At 39.1% G+C, this 16,849-nt stretch overlaps 1 protein-coding gene across 6 annotated transcripts in view; it reads left to right on the top strand.

Moving 5' to 3' along the window:
• The window catches only part of XRN1 (5'-3' exoribonuclease 1), a 158,739-nt gene that overhangs the window by 136,908 nt on the left and 4,982 nt on the right, over positions 1-16,849 (top strand). For 3 of the 6 annotated variants that reach the window (XM_033212421.1, XM_033212424.1, XM_033212425.1), the window contains 2 exons: positions 211-371; positions 1,156-2,822. In XM_033212421.1, the coding sequence (XP_033068312.1) occupies positions 211-371; positions 1,156-1,458 (464 nt within the window). In that variant the 3' untranslated portion in view covers positions 1,459-2,822. Of the gene's footprint in view, positions 1-210; positions 372-1,155; positions 2,823-16,849 lie in introns of those variants that run through there. The other 3 variants (XM_033212426.1, XM_033212423.1, XM_033212422.1) reach the window with 3 other exon arrangements.

Genomic DNA, 16,849 nt, shown 5'->3' on the forward strand with positions numbered 1-16,849 from the left:
TTCTGTAGATAGTCCACACAGTCCTAGGAAGGGATCCTGAGGTTGAATGTTGTAAGGAAGAGTAATTATAGGTCAAGTAAGTGTAGGCCTTTTGTCAAAGGCCAAAAAAAAAAAAAAAAGCCCAAACAGGCTAGCAGAAGGAGGTCTCAAATTTCAGAGCTTTGATGATACCATTTTACTAAAAGAAAAATTTTCCTTGGTTTTTAACAGCTAATATAATGCCTTCATCATCTCATCTCTTTGGCTCAATGCCATGGGGACCATCAGTGTCAGTTCCTGGGAAGCCTTTCCATCATACTTTATATTCTGGGACCATGCCCATGGCTGGGGGAATGCCAGGGGGTGTGCACAATCAGTTTATACCTCTGCAGGTGAGAAAAATAATATTTTTAAGATAATTATTTGTTTAATGCTGAAAGACTATTGATAAAGATTTTTTTATTCAGTTTACTTATTCAGTGCCAACTAGAAGTTCAGTACTAGTGTGGGTAGTAAGAAGGCAGTGATTGACAAGTCTGACCTGTCCCTGCTCTCTGAGTTTGTGTTCTAATAAATAATAATTGTACCAAGTAATATGCTATTCTAATACAGATTGATTAAAATCTGAAATGTAAATAAAATCACAAACATTTTTAAAATATTTAACCTGTGGAGAATTGTATTTATTTGTTTTTTTATTATTATTATTCATTTTTTTGGAGAAGGATCTCACTCTAGCCCAGGCTGGAACGCAGCCCACACACAATCTCGGCTCCCTGCAGCCTTGACTTCCTGGGCTCAAGTGATCCTCCCACCTTAGACTCCTGAGTACCTGAGGCTACAGGCATGTGCCAGCATGCCTGTCTCGTTTTTGTAATTTTTTTGTAGAGATGGAGTTTTGCCATGGTCTCAAACCCCAGATCTCAAGCGATCCACCTGCCTCAGCCTCCCAAAGTGCTGATATTACAGTTGTGAGCCACTGCACCCAGCCCAAGAATTTTAAATATTTTGTTTGTTAACTAAGTTCTTTGAATTACTAAAGTCTTACTTGGAAATTATAAGTGGAAGTCACAGATCAGCTGTGATGGACAAATATTAGCAGCATGCGTGGTTTATGCTAATTTCCAACTTTTTTTTGCCTACATTATTAATTAGTAGTGTTTTTATTCCTAACAGGTTACTAAAAAAAGGGTTGCAAACAAAAAGAACTTTGAGAATAAGGAAGCCCAGAGTTCTCAAGCCACTCCAGTTCAGACTAGCCAGCCAGATTCTTCCAACATTGTCAAAGTAAGTCCACAGGAGAGCTCATCAGCTTCTTTGAAGTCCTCTCAGATTGCTCAACCTGCATCTTCTTTTCAAGTTGAAACGGCCTCTCAAGGCCGTAGTATGTCTCACCATAAGTCAACACCAAGCTCTTCTTCAAGAAGAAAATCAAGAAAACTGGCTGTCAATTTTGGTGTTTCTAAACCTTCTGAGTAAATTTGGCTGTTGGAATTAATTTCTTCTCTTTCCATCTACCTTTTTATAAATCCATATCTATATCTCATAAAAATTAGAATTTACTATTTTAAAAAAAGATGTGTAAATTGAAATTTTTTCATTTTTAATTTATCAGGCACTTTTCATGCTGTTTAAAAGACTGTGTATCAAATTGTGCACTTTAAGTATGTGCAGTTTGTTGTATGTCAATTATACCTCAATAAATCTGTAATAAAAAACTAAATTAAACCTTACATTAAAATAACATCACAGTATCAGTGGACTAAACATTAAAATGTACCACTCTAATCATTGGCCTCATCATTGAAGCATCCAGAACTATGAATTAGACATCAGTTAGCAATAATAAGCATTTTTTACACTATCATTGAGGAATAATGACATGGAGCATGAAATTTGGCCCCCAGTATAACTTACTGAATGTGGATTTTATTTCCCTTGTCCATGATGTGAGAAAATTGTCAGGAGAATGGCTCTTATTTATATGTATTTTAACTTACGCTTTGTTGTCTCTGAGGGACCCTTAGACCTGCTGCGAAAGGATCATATTTGTTGTGGTGCTGCCAGTTTTGCTTTATTCTAAATTTTGTACCAAAGCAACTTTAGAATAATCAGAATATTTCATCTAACTGCTTAGAACTATAAATAGCATTCTAAATTTGAGTAAATACAATTTTTTAGATTACTCAAGAACCAGCATTAGGAATTTCTAATAAAATTGTTTCAAAATCTACAGGGTACAATGATTACAAATTAATCTTCTAACAAAATATGAAATATTAGTCATGTTAATAAATTGTATTATTTTATATGGCTTTTTATTTGCTTACCTGACATTTTATGAGAGCTTCATGGTTGGTCAGTATGTAGTGCTTCCTGGGACTGAAGAAATTCTAATTGTTAAGTTCAAAGGTGTGCTACAATATAGGAGGCACAGTCATCAGTTTGTGACATACATTATTTACCACCTATTTCATTCTAATTCTGTATTTTTAGCTTTATGCTGAACTGTTCAGTGATGCTGGGATTCTCTCTTTGCATGTCATATGTGAATGTGTGGTTCAACCTATAACTGTTAAAATTATTTTCGAATTTATGAAGATTTCTCAGCAGGGCCTATGTTTATATATATATTTATTATTTAGTTTTTGTGATATGCTTATATTTTTAAGGAAGTAAGTTATAGCATACTTTTTTAAAAGTAGGAATCACAATCTTTATACGGAGCAGCTTGTTATATCTGATTTTCATTTAGCTCGTTGGAAACTCTGCCATGACTCTTAAAGTAGTCTTATTTGTTTTTTAAAATGCTGGTATTAAACTAAATGGACTCCTTTCACTAACTGCTGATTTCAGAGTTTAAATGTTGGCAGGATATTTGTGTATTAGCAGTGCCTTCAGTATAAAAGAGAAATATTCATTATCTGTCATTTATCATAGTCATATAAGTTTCCGTGATTTTATTTTCTGTTATTTTCATAAGTTCAGATGTTTATCAGTTCCCAACATTGTTTCTTTCTTTTTTTTTTTTTCTTTTGAGACGGAGTCTCGCCCTGTCGCCCAGGCTGGAGTGCAGTGGCCGGATCTCAGCTCACTGCAAGCTCCGCCTCCCGGGTTCATGCCATTCTCCTACCTCAGCCTCCCGAGTAACTGGGACTACAGGCGCCCGCCACCTCGCCCGGCTAGTTTTTTTTGTATTTTTTAGTAGAGACGGGGTTTCACCGTGTTAGCCAGGATGGTCTCGATCTCCTGACCTCATGATCCGCCCATCTCGGCCTCCCAAAGTGCTGGGATTACAGGCTTGAGCCACCGCGCCCGGCCCCCAACATTGTTTCTTTATCTGTAGTGGGATCTTGAGTAATGAGGCTCAAGTAAATCCTCAATGTTTATCGTTATTGCCTTATAAACTCTATTTGTGTTTAAAGGAAACATCTATTATGGTAATACAAAGAAAAGTTAAATTGTAACAGTAATCTTATATTAACCTCTTCCTACTTTAAAGTGTGTAATGTTTCACCTCAGCTGTACAAACTCCAGCATTTAGAAATTGCCTCACTCTACTCCTGTGTGACAGTTATATAAATAGCATGCAGCTCACATCTGTTTTAGAGCATAGAAGCAGCAGCACCTGCCATCTTCTGAAAACTCCAAAGGGAAATTTTAGTAAACATAGTGCACTAAACTCATGTTCTATGCAGATAGGCAGTGAGTTTTATTTTCCAGCCAGGCGCAGTGGCTCACACCTGTAATCCCAGCACTTTGGGAGGCTGAGGCAGGTGGATCACTTGAGGTCCAGAGTTCCAGACAAGCCTGGCCAACATGGCAAAGCCCCATCTCTACTAAAACTACAAAAATTAGCCGGGCATGGTGGCACAGGCCTGTAGTCCCAGCTACTCGGGAGGCTGAGGCATGAGAATCACTTGAACCCAGGAGGCAGCGTCTGCAGTGAATCGAGATTGCACCACTGCACTCCAGCCTGGGCAGCAGAGCAAGACTGTGTCTCAAAAAAACAAACAAAAAAAAAGTTATATTATCCTTACTTTTTTTTTTTTTTAACATTATTATTCTAAAGGCCAAAACTGAGAAGAGATTAAGATAGGAGAGAGCTCCATAATGACTGGGTAGTGGTCAGGTATTCTCTTTTCTTTTTCCCCTGTAGACCCATTCCAAATGTGGGCCTGAGGTCAATGGGAGATGTGCCCTCCCTATGGAGGATGTAAGAGGCAGAGGCCGTTTCTGCCCTGTGATGAGGAAACAATCTGTTGATAGGCCTGGAATCTAGAGTATATCTGAAAAGCATTGGACTTCAATAAATTTAAAACCTTTTCTTTGAGATGGCGTGGACTAAGACCACCCCCAAAGTTTAAAAATATGCTCACTCAACTTGAATCTTGTGAGGACTTTTTGTGAAAATGGTGGACTGTTTAGGGCACACAGGACAGATTCCCCAAATTGCTTTATGTTTCCACATAACTAGAGCACTTCAGTCTATTTAAGGCTTTGTCTCCTAACTGAAACATTATTTCTAAATATTTATATTCGATAAGTTTTTTCTTTTTTGAGCAACTTACGTGAATTTTGAAGATTGCTCCTTCCAGTCTCGTTCCTTTTCACATTTTCCTCCATTATCTAATAATTACCTCAGTGTTAGAATTTGACTGAATGTATTAATTGATTTAAACATTATGTAGACTAAAGTCTTAAACATCTAAGACTCAGTTGCACAAAAAAATTAAAGTCACCTCTACTGAACCTTGGTTTCAATTTAAGATTTTTACTGCGTTTCAAAGGAGTAACTAATAAAGATTGAAGGATTTTTTTTCCCAATTGGTCGGAGGAATGAAGAACTATTGATGCAAGCTTTTCATTGTTTCTTTTCTATGATCAGGTATCTGCTTTCATTTTAGACTGCTACTTCCAAACTAAGCTAGAATCTTGGTTTTAATGAGAGGAGGCAGAGAGAGGGAGGCAGATGGAAGAAGAGAAAGTTAAATAAAGACATACCCAGTCACTGCATTTTTGGACTATACTATATCTTTCTAGCTCAAGGAAATAGATAAACTGTAGGGTCTTTTTTACTCACTTTTTATGTATCAGTTTTTGTGTTAGTCATAACTGGTCATAGTGGTTGTCTAATTTTTACTTTATTATATGAGAACTGTGCAGATCTTCACTGAAGTTAGTTCTGTCACACTTCTTCCCATTATTTAGAGCAAGGTTTTTTAAAGCAACCATACAATTTCTCAGCCTTATGAGCTTGCTGTATTTCTTAGTATCATATTGCTTCCAAATTTTGTTTTTACTGTAAAAGACAATTTATTGTAGAGAAGTGGCTGTGAAAGTCGTTCTCTATCTTTAAAAATCAATTGCAGAGTTCATTTGTCATTTTCTAGAGATAAATTGTAGTATTCAAACTGGCAGTGCTCATTATGTGCATTTTGTAAGCTCTGTCAGTGAAACCATCAGTTTTGCAGGAGCTTCCTTTCCTGGTCAAGATAAAGCTTAAAATTCCAGAAATTAATATCGTTTGGACTGACTTTATTCATATTTCCATCAAACTTCTCCATTACAGTAAGAGATAGTGTTGACCAGCATCAGGTCTCCAGAAACATGGCAGAGCAGACAGGCCGTTAAGTTTCACAAACATCATAGATCATTTTCTTAGAGAAGAAAAACATGTCTAAAATAGTTTTAGTAGTCCAAAATGTCAACTATCTGTAGCTGCTTTTGTGTGTGTGTCAGTGAACAAATAATGCCTTGATCAATCAATGCATTCAGCCATCTCAAGTGCAATTTGTGAAGGAGACTATGGTTTCCAAAAGATACATTTTTTTACAAAGTTAAAGCTGTAAAAAGTGTTTTTTTTCCTCCAGCTGTACACCAACTGCGCTTGGTTATTTCAGCAGTTGGTATACTATTAAACTGTCCAGGCCAAATAAGTTTCTGTAGCTGTTTTAGTAATCTGAAGCCAAATTCTCATGCTGTTTCTCATTAAATAATAAGAATGAGAATTTGGTCCACAGTTGGCTTTAAGTTCTCTCTTCCTTTCTCTCCCTTACAGTTAAGGGTTTGGTGGGGGATGGGGAGATTGTTTTTGTTTTCTGGATTTTTTTTTTCTTTTGGCCTCAAGTATCATACTTTCTTTTGCCTGTATCCAACTGCTTCTTTGAGTATTTTCATCTATTTTAATATGAGTAATAGATGGTGTGCTGTGTCGTCAAAGTGTTCAACATTTTGTTCATTTAAATAGTGTAATTCATACATATATAGATCATATATAGATACATATCTTAATTGATTTCTCACATAACTTTTATAAGTAACTGGAATTTTTCATTAGATCTTATACAGAGAAGTATTTTATTAAAAATTCAAAAGGGAAGACTTTTATGTGCTCATTTTGTAATTTTTGTTTTTAAATATCTTTACATTGTCTGCCAATTAAAGTGTTTTAAACTTGCATTGGAATGGACTCCGAATGTATTTTTGTGGTGTTACATTATCTGTAGATTTCTAGCATGAAGTTAGCCTCACGATGCGGTGCAAAGGATTTTAAAATACAAGAGTCACTGAAAGAGTTTAAACATCTGTTCGTGTTAAATGCTCTATGGATTTTAATTAAAGACTTGAGAATGATTTTATAAGCTGTTTGTCCTTTTATTACTATGCTGATATCAAAAGTAGAAACATTAGTCTTTTGATTGGTTTTTGAGACAGAGTCTTGCTCTGTCGCCCAGGCTGGAGATCTCAGCTCCCTGCAGCCTCCACCTCCCAGGTTCAAGCTATTCTCGTGCCTCAGCCTCCTGAATACCTGGGACTACAGGCACATGCCACCATGCCTGGGGTTATTGGGGAACAGGTGGTGTTTAGTTACATGAATAAGTTATTTAGTGGTGATTTGTGAGATTTTGGTTCACCCATCACCTGAGCAGTATACACTGCACCATATTTGTCGTCTTTTATACCTTGCCCCCTTCCCACACTTTCCCTCTGACCCCAAAAGTAGATTGTGCATTGTGTCATTCTTATGCGTTTGCATCCTCATAGCTTAGCTCCCACTTATGAGTGAGAACATACAATGTCTGGTTTTTCATTCCTGAGTTACTTCACTTAGAATAATGGTCTTCATTATTATCCAGGTCACTGCAAATGCCATTAATTCATTCCTTTTTATAGCTGAGTAGTATTCCACCATATATACATATATACACACACACCACAGTTTATCTACTCATTGATTGATGGGCATTCGGGTTGCTTCCACTTTGGTTTTTTGTTTGTTTTTTGAGATGGCGTTTTCACTCATCACCCAGGCTGGAGTACAATGGCGCGATCTCACCTGACTGCAACCTCCTCCTTCCATGCGTTCAAGCAATTCTCCTGTGTCAGCTTCCCCTGTAGCTGGGATTACAGGCACATGCCACCACGCCTGGCTAATTTTTGTATTTTTAGTAGAGACGGGGTTTCACAATGTTGGCCAGGCTGGTCTTGAACTCCTGACCTCAGGTGATCCACCTGCCTCAGCCTCCCAAAGTGCTAGGATTACAGGTGTGAGCTACCACACCTGGCCCGGTTCCACATTTTTGCAGTTGCGAATTGTGATGCTATAATCGTGTGCAAGTATCTTTTTCATGTAATGACTTCCTTTCTTCTGGGTAGATACCCAATAGTGGGATTGCTGGATCAAATAGTAGTTCAACTTTTAGTTCTTTAAGGAATCTCCACAGTTTTCCATAGTGGCTGTAGTAGTTTACATTCCCACCAGCAGTGTAGAAGTATTTCCTATTCACCACATCCATGCCAACGTATTTTTTTATCTTTTTATTTTATTTTATTTTATTTTATTTTATTTTATTTTTTTAATAGGGCCATTCTGTGGGAGTAAGGTGGTATCTCGCATTGTGGTTTTAAGTTACATTTCCCTGATTGTTAGTGATGTTGAGTATTTTTTCATATCTTCGTTGGCCATTTGTGTATCTTCTTTTTAGAATTTTCTATTCATGTCCTTAGCCCACTTTTTGATGGGATTGTTTGTTTTTTTCTTGCTGATTGTTTGAGTTTGTTGTAGATTCTGGATATTAGTCCTTTGTCAGTTGTATAGATTGTGAAGATTTTCTCCCACTCTTTGGGTTGCCTGTTTACTCTGCTGACTTCCTTTTGCTGTGCAAAAGCTCTTTCGTTTAATTATGTCCCAGCTATTTATCTTTGTTTTTATTGCATTTTCTTTTGGGTTCTTGGTCATGAAATCCTTGCCTAAGCCAATGTCCAGAAGGTTTTTCCAATGTTATCTTCTAGAATTTTTATAGTTTCATGTCTTAGATTTAAATTCTTGATCCATCTTCAGTTGATTTTTGCATAAGGTGAGAGACGAGGATTCAGTTTCGTTCTCCTACATGTGGCTTGCCAATTATCCCACCACTATTTGTTGAATACGGTGTCCTGTCAACCACTTTATGTTTTATGTTTTTGTTTGCTTTATATAAGATCACTTGCAAGTATTTAGGTTTATTTGTGGGTCTTTTTTGGTTCCATGTGAATTTTAGGATTTTTTTTTTTTTTTTTTTAGTTCTATGAAGAGCAGTGGTGGTATTTTGATGGGGATTGCACTGAATTTGTAGATTGCTTTTGGCAGTATGGTCATTTTCACAATAATGCTTCTACCCATCCATGAACATAGGATGTGTTTCCATTTGTTTGTGTCATCTATGATTTCTTTCAGCGGTGTTTTGTAGTTTTCCTTGTAGAGGTCTTTGAACTCCTTGGTTAGGTATACTCCTAAGTATTTTATTTATTTATTTATTTTTGCAGCTATTGTAAAAGGGATTGAGTTCTTCATTTGATTCGCAGCTTGGTAGCTGTTGTTGTATAGAAGAGCTACTGATTTGTGTGCATTAAATTCGTGTCTGGATGCTGAATTCTTTTATCAGTTCTGGAAGCTTTCTAGAGGAGTCTTTGTGATGTTTTGTTTTGTTTTGTTTTGTTTTTTAAGTTAAACCAAAAATAGATTTACTTGGAAAGCTTTGGGATGGCTCACAGTTTTGTTGGGGAAGGGGGAGAACCAACCTCAGAGAAAGGGCAGGCACCCAGCGAGGCAGGGAAGTATGTTACAGAACCAAGGGACAGTCAGGCTCATACACTACTTCTAGTACTGCTTCTCCTCACCTGACCTCTGCCAATGGACCCTGACATTGGGAATCATTTCTGAAATGCCTCTTTCCATGAGGAGTATTCGGCTGGCTGTCAGGGGGCTTGAGGAGGGAGCTCTTTGAGCTTCTGGCCTTCTCCCCTCCCTCTCTGAACTCTCTCCAGCTACTGTAACCTATGCTGATACTGTTTTCTAACTGACCAAGCTCTTTGGCTTCTCCAAATGACCCAGCCAGCCCTGGGCTTTCTGAACTCACTATGTCTCCGAATAACTTCTTTTTCCCCTCCGCGTTATGTCCTTTAGGGACACAACTAAAGGGGTCAACACAGACATCTCCCTCACTGGGCCTGATCATTTTGTGCCTGGCCCCAGCCTAATTTAAAGCCCTGTAAACTAATACATGTCGTGAACTCAGGGTAAAGGTGAAACCCCCTGCCATCTGCTGAGGGGGGCACCTGCTGGAGGAATGGTACAGTCCACACCCATGATTGCCCCAGGAGAATCAGCCAGAGGTGAGCCAGTCTGCTCAAAGCCCTGGAGGCTGAGAGGTCTGGTGGCAGCCTGTCAAGGAGCCAGCCGTGCAGGGGGCTGGCCAGGCTGGATGTGGGAACCACAGTGGAGACTTATTGGTGCGGATCCCTCTCACAGCTATGCTACAAGCCCTCTTATCAGATGCAAAGGGGATCTTCTGTTCTCCATAAGGGCAATGTCCTACCAAGGTCGGGGTAAAACTGACCTTGGGACATTAGAGATATTACATGGCTTGCTGAAGGTTATATAGATGATAATGAGCAGGGATGGAACTCCCCAGTCCTCAGTCAGCAACCAAGCACTCTAGAAAAGACCACAATGTACCAACTCCCCCAAATAGCTTTCAGGAGCCCCAGCTCCCCTGCCAGCCTCCTGCCTTAGGCCCTAACTACTTCATTAGAACCACAGTGTGTCCAAGTTCGAAGAGACCTCAGAGGTGAGTAGCCTAGCCCTCACGCATACATATACACACACACACACAAGTACACAGAGTACAGCTGGAAAATTGAGGCTTGGGAAGGGAAAGGAGAATGCCAAAGATCGGCAAGTGAGTTGATGGGTCTAGAAGCCAGATACGTGGGCTCCTCTGGCAGCCATGGTTCTGTGTACAAGCCTGGCTACATTCTTGTCCTTATCTTTTTTTTTTTCCACTATACTTTTAAGTTTTAGGGTACATGTGCACAACGTGCAGGTTTGTCACATATGTATACACGTGCCATGTTGGTGTGCTGAACCCATTCACTCGTCATTTACATTAGATATATCTCCTAATGCTATCTGTCCCCACTCCCCCCATCCCACAACAGGTCCTGGTGTGTGATGTTCCCCTTCCTGTGTCCAAGTGTTCTCATTGTTCAATTCCCACCTATGAGTGAAACATGCAGTGTTTGGTTTTCTGTCTTTGCAATAGTTTGCTGAGAATGATGGTTTCCAGCTTCATCCATGTCCAAACAAAGGACATGAACTCATCCTTTTTTATAGCTGCATAGTATTCCATGGTGTATATGTGCCACATTTTCTTAATCCAGTCTATCATTGATGGGCATTTGGGTTGGTTCCAAGTCTTTGCTATTGTGAATAGTGCCACAATAAACATACGTGTGCATGTGTCTTTATAGCAGCATGATTTATAATCCTTTGGGTATGTACCCAGTAATGGGATGGCTGGATCAAATGGTATTTCTAGTTCTAGATCCTTGAGGAATCGCCACACCGTCTTCCACAATGGTTGAACAAGTCTACAGTTCCACAAACAGTGTAAAAGTGTTCCTGTTTCTCCACATCCTCTCCAGCACCTGTTGTTTCCTGACTTTTTAATGTCGCCATTCTAACTGGTGTGAGATGGTATCTCATTGTGGCTTTGATTTGCATTTCTCTGACAGCCAGTGATGATGAACATTTTTTCATGTGTCTGTTGGCTGCATAAATGTCTTCTTTTGAGAAGTGTCTGTTCATATCCTTTGCCTACTTTTTGATGGGGTTGTTTGATTTTTTCTTGTGAATTTATTTGAGTTCTTTGTAGATTCTGGATATTAGCCCTTGGTCAGATGGGTAGATTGCAAAAATTTTCTCCCATTCTGTAGGTTGCCTGTTCACTCTGATGGTAGTTTATTTGCTGTGCAGAAGCTCTTTAGTTTAATTAGATCCCATTTGTCAGTTTTGGCTTTTGTTGCCATTGCTTTTGTTGCCATTGCTTTTGGTGTTTTAGACATGAAGTCCTTGCCCATGCCTATGTCCTGAATGCTATTGCCTAGGTTTTCTTCTAGGGTTTTTATGGTTTTAGGTCCAACATTTAATTATTTAATCCCTCTTGAATTAATTTTTGTGTTAGGTGCAAGGAAGGGATCCAGTTTCTGCTTTCTACATATGGCTAGCCAGTTTTCCCAGCACCATTTATTAAATAGGGAATCCTTTCCCCATCTCTTGTTTTTGTCAGGTTTGTCAAAGATCAGATGGTTGTAGATGTGTGGTATTATTTCTGAGGGCTCTGTTCTGTTCCATTGGTCTATATCTCTGTTTTGGTACCAGTACCATGCTGTTTTGGTTACTGTAGCCTTGTAGTATAGTTTGAAGTCAGGTAGCGTGATGCTTCCAGCTTTGTTCTTTTGGCTTAGGGTTGTCTTGGCAATGTGGCCTATTTGTTGGTCCCATATGAACTTTAAAGTAGTTTTTTCCAATTCTGTGAAGAAAGTCATTGGTAGCTTAATAGGGATGGCATTGAATCTATAAATTACCTTGGGTAGTATGGCCATTTTCACGATACTGATTCTTCCCGTACATGAGCATGGAATGATCTTCCATTTGTTTGTGTTCTCTTTTATTTCACTGAACAGTGGTTTGTAGTTCTCCTTGAAGAGGTCCTTTACATCCCTTGTAAGTTGGATTCCGAGGTATTTTATTCTCTTTGAAGCAATTGTGAATGAAAGTTCATTCATGATTTGGCTCTCTGTTCATCTATTATTGGGATATAGGAATGCTTGTGATTTTTGCACATTGATTTTGTATCCTGAGACTTTGCTGAAGTTGCTTATCAGCTTAAGGAGGTTTTGGGCTGAGACAATGGGGTTTTCTAAATATACAATCATGTCATCTGTAAACAGGGACAATTTGACTTCCTCTTTTCCTAACTGAATACCCTTTATTTCTTTCTCTTGCCTGATTGCCCTAGCCAGAACTTCCAACACTATGTTGAATAGGAGCGGTAAGAGAGGGCCTCCCTGTCTTGTGCCAGTTTTCAAAGGGAATGCTTCCCAGTTTTTGCCCATTCAGTATGATATTGGCTGTGGGTTTGTCATAAATAGCTCTTATTATTTTGAGATATGTTCCATCAATACCAAATTTATTGAGAGTTTTTAGCATGAAGGCCTGTTGAATTTTGTCAAAGGCCTTTTCTGCATCTGTTGAGATAATCATGTGGTTTTTGTCTTTGGTTCTGTTTTTATGCTGGATTACGTTTATTGATTTGCATATGTTGAACCAGCCTTGCATTCCAGGGATGAAGCCCACTTGATCATGGTGGATAAGCTTTTTGATGTGCTGCTGGATTCAGTTTGCCAGTATTTTATTGAGGATTTTTGCATCGACGTTCATCAGGGATATTGGTCTAAAATTCTCTTTTTTTGTTGTATCTCTGTCAGGCTTTGGTATCAGGATGATGTTGGCCTGGTAAAATGAGTTAGGGAGGATTCCCTCTTTTTCTATTGATTGGAATAGTTTCAGAAGGAATGGTAACAACTCCTCCTTGTACCTCTGGTAGAATTCGGCTGTGAATCCGTCTGGTCCTGGACTTTTTTTGGTGAGTAGGCTATCAATTATTGCCTCAATTTCAGAGCCTGCTCTTGGTCTATTCAGGGATTCAACTTCTTCCTGGTTTAGTCTTGGGAGAGTGTAAGTGTCCAGGAAATTATCCTTTTCTTCTAGGTTTTCTAGTTTATTTGCATGGAGGTGTTTATAGTATTCTCTGATGGTAGTTTGTATTTCTGTGGGGTCGGTGGTGATATCCCTTTATCATTTTTTATTGCGTCTATTTGATTCTTCTCTCTTTTCTTCTTTATTAGTCTTGCTAGTGGTCTATCAATTTTGTTGATCTTTTCAAAAAACCAGCTCCTGGATTCACTGATTTTTTGGAGGATTTTTTGTGTCTCTATCTCCTTCAATTCTGCTCTGATCTTAGTTATTTCTTGCCTTCTGCTAGCTTTTGAATATGTTTGCTCTTGCTTCTCTAGTTCTTTTAACTGTGATGTTAGGGTGTCAATTTTAGATCTTTTCTGCTTTCTCTTGTGGGCATTTAGTGCTATAAATTTCCCTCTACACACTGCTTTAAATGTGTCCCAGTGATTCCGGTATGTTGTATCTTTGTTCTCATTGGTTTCAAAGAACATCTTTATTTCTGCCTTCATTTTGTTATGTGCCCAGTAGTCATTCAGGAGCAGGTTGTTCAGTTTCCATGTAGTTGAGCGGTTTTGATTGAGTTTCTTAGTCCTGAGTTGCAAATTGGATAAAGAATCAAGACCCATCAGTTTGCTGTATTCAGGAGACCCATCTCACATGCAGAGACCCACATAGGCTCTAAATAAAGGGATGGAGGAAGATCTACCAAGCAAATGGAAAACTAAAAAAACAGGGGTTGCAATCCTAGTCTCTGATAAAACAGACTCTAAACCAACAAAGATCAAAAGAGACAAAGAAGGCCATTACATAATGGTAAAGGGATCAATTCAACAAGAAGAGCTAACTATCCTAAATATATATGTACCCAATACAGGAGCACCCAGATTCATAAAGCAAGTCCTTAGAGACTTACAAAGAGACTTAGACTCCCATACAATAATAATGGGAGACTTCACTCACCTCACTATCAACATTAGATGGATCAATGAGACAGAACGTTAACAAGGATATCCAGGAATTGAACTTAACTCTGCACCAAGCGGACCTAATAGACATCTACAGAACCCTCCACCCCAAATCAACAGAATATACATTTTTCTCAGCACCACATCACACTTATTCCAAAATTGACCACGTAGTTGGAAGTAAAGCACTCCTCAGCAAATGTAGGAGAACAGAAATTATAACAAACTGTTTCTCAGACCACAGTGCAATCAAACTAGAACTCAGGACTAAGATTAGCATTTTAAGACAACTTTTATTTCAATGCTTAATTTATGAGACAACCATATAATTCCCTTTTGGATTTAGTTAATGTTTACACATGGGATTTTTGCAAGATTAATTTTTACAATCTCTATAACTTGCTTAAACCTTCAGCTTTCTTATCTAACTTAAGACAATCTTTTATGACTAGGAAAAATGTACATTTCCATGCCTTCTTGTAATTTTTTCCTAGAAAATACATTCTACCGTTTTTTTCTTTTGTTTTGTTTTGTTTTGTTTAGACGGAGTCTCACTCCGTCACCCAGGCTGGAGTGCAGTGGCACGATCTCGACTCATGCTAGCTCTGCCTCCTGGGTTCATGCCATTCTCCTGCCTCAACCTCCTGAGTAGCTGGGACTACAGGCGCCCACCACCATGCCTAGCTAATTTTTTCTATTTTTTAGTAGAGACAGGGTTTCACCATGTTAGCCAGGATGGTCTCGATCTCCTGACCTCGTGATCCACCCACCTCGGCCTCCCAAAGTGCTGGGATTACAGGCATGAGCCACTGCGCCTGGTCAATTCTACTGTTTTTACACACCTTGCATATAAATTTATTTTTAGTAGTTTAAATTACATGTTATTGAAGTGTCTATGTTGTCTGGGGTAAATGCCCAGGGTTCATCATCTCACACTAGGAAAATTTAAGACAGACACACACGAGGAGTTTAGGACTGGAGGTTTCATAAGCAGAAGAAAGAGAAAGGAAAACAACTCTACTTCGAGTGACAGAGAGGGGACTTCTGAGAGAAAAAAAAAACTGGTCAGCAGTGAATGTGCTGGATTTTATAGTCAGGCTTGAGAAGGCAGTGTCTGATTTACATAGGGCTCACAGATTGGTTCAATCAGGTCAGGTGTGACGTTAACATAGCTCTCAGGGAAGGCTCTCACCCCACCCTAATCTTATTATGCAAATGAACTCTCCCCTGGGCCAGCACCATCTTGTCTGCTCCTTACTGTACGGGTGGCTGACAGATAAGGAAAGATGGAGCTACCATTTTGAATATGTCTAGTCCCAGCTAGTTCTTTCCTGCCAGCGTTCAGTCATGCAAGCTCCCAGTTTGCTTGTCTATGTCTGAGGCTCAACTTTACAGGCTGCTCTTTGTTAGAAAATTATTTGGGCTGCTTTTCATTAAAAGGAAAACCTTACCAAGCATTTCCATACCCTCACTATCTGCCTAAGTAATTTCTTCTTAACTCCTGTATCATGATGGTGGTACCTTTTGGTAATCTTTAACTTTAATGTGAAATCTGGTAGGTTGTTTTGATTATGTATTAGGCACAGATAAAGTCTGACTTTTTCCAGCATACTTAGGGGTATGGTTAATTTTGTATGTCCCCAGGCCTTATCAAGTTGTAAAGCAGGTAGTTTACAACCTTGGAATATTTAGCAAACCTAGTATCTGACTTACATGATTTAGACCACCTATTTCCATGTTTATGACCCTCTTATTTTACCAATAATTCTTAAGACTATTTTTATTTCTTAAAGATTAAATTCATATGAACTAAAAAGCATTACAGCTTTTTATTTTTCCTTTAAAAATACTTGATTTAAGCACTCATTTTGGCCGGGCGCGGTGGCTGAAGCCTGTAATCCCAGCACTTTGGGAGGCCGAGACGGGCGGATCACGAGGTCAGGAGATCGAGACCATCCTGGCTAACACGGTGAAACCCCGTCTCTACTAAAAAATACAAAAAAATCTAGCCGGGCGAGGTGGTGGGCGCCTGTAGTCCCAGCTACTCGGGAAGCTGAGGCAGGAGAATGGCGTAAACCCGGGAGGCGGAGCTTGCAGTGAGCTGAGATCCGGCCACTGCACTCCAGCCCAGCAGGCAGAGTGAGACTCCGTCTCAAAAAAAAAAAAAAAAAGCACTCATTTTTCTTTAAGCCAATTGATTAGAGCTCCTTTTATAGACATTACACACAACACATATATACACAGACAGAAGATTCAGCGCTTGTAAGATTTTGCATTTGCCAATTTATTAATTGGATTACTGGCTTCAGGGTAGAGCCCTTGGAGGAACAGGAAAGAATGTATTTTTAGGGCCTAATAAGCAGGCACAGCTGAAGGCAAAGACAGATCCCCAAAATTAAGGGTGCCATTTTATACTGGATCTTGGATCCCCTAAAGGAGGGAGATACTACAGGAGGAGACAGAGCAGTGCTTCTACCATGCATATCATTGCAAGGCAACCCAAAGCCAATTGGCTTGTTTTGTAATTAGCCCATTCTCCATGGAGTCTCATCTCTTAATGGGGAGTAGGGATGTTTCCATATCTTCCAGGTGGACAAGAGCATGCTTCTCTGATTCAAATATGCAAAGAGTTGAGTATCCCTCTGTGAACACTATTAGTCATCCCTTAAATTATATTTCCTACCTAGTTATTACACACCAAACCTCTCTCATACTATGAGGTAACTTTTGATACCCCTCAAAACCATCAGACAACACAATGCAAAACAGAACAGAGCCTTTGATTTTGAGAGGGATCTATCTGCTTTTACTTCCTAGGATTACATGAGGAAAACAGGGT

Source organism: Trachypithecus francoisi, unplaced genomic scaffold (assembly GCF_009764315.1).
Source record: "Trachypithecus francoisi isolate TF-2019V2 unplaced genomic scaffold, Tfra_2.0 Lachesis_group0, whole genome shotgun sequence".
In the NCBI taxonomy this organism is placed as follows: domain Eukaryota; kingdom Metazoa; phylum Chordata; class Mammalia; order Primates; family Cercopithecidae; genus Trachypithecus; species Trachypithecus francoisi.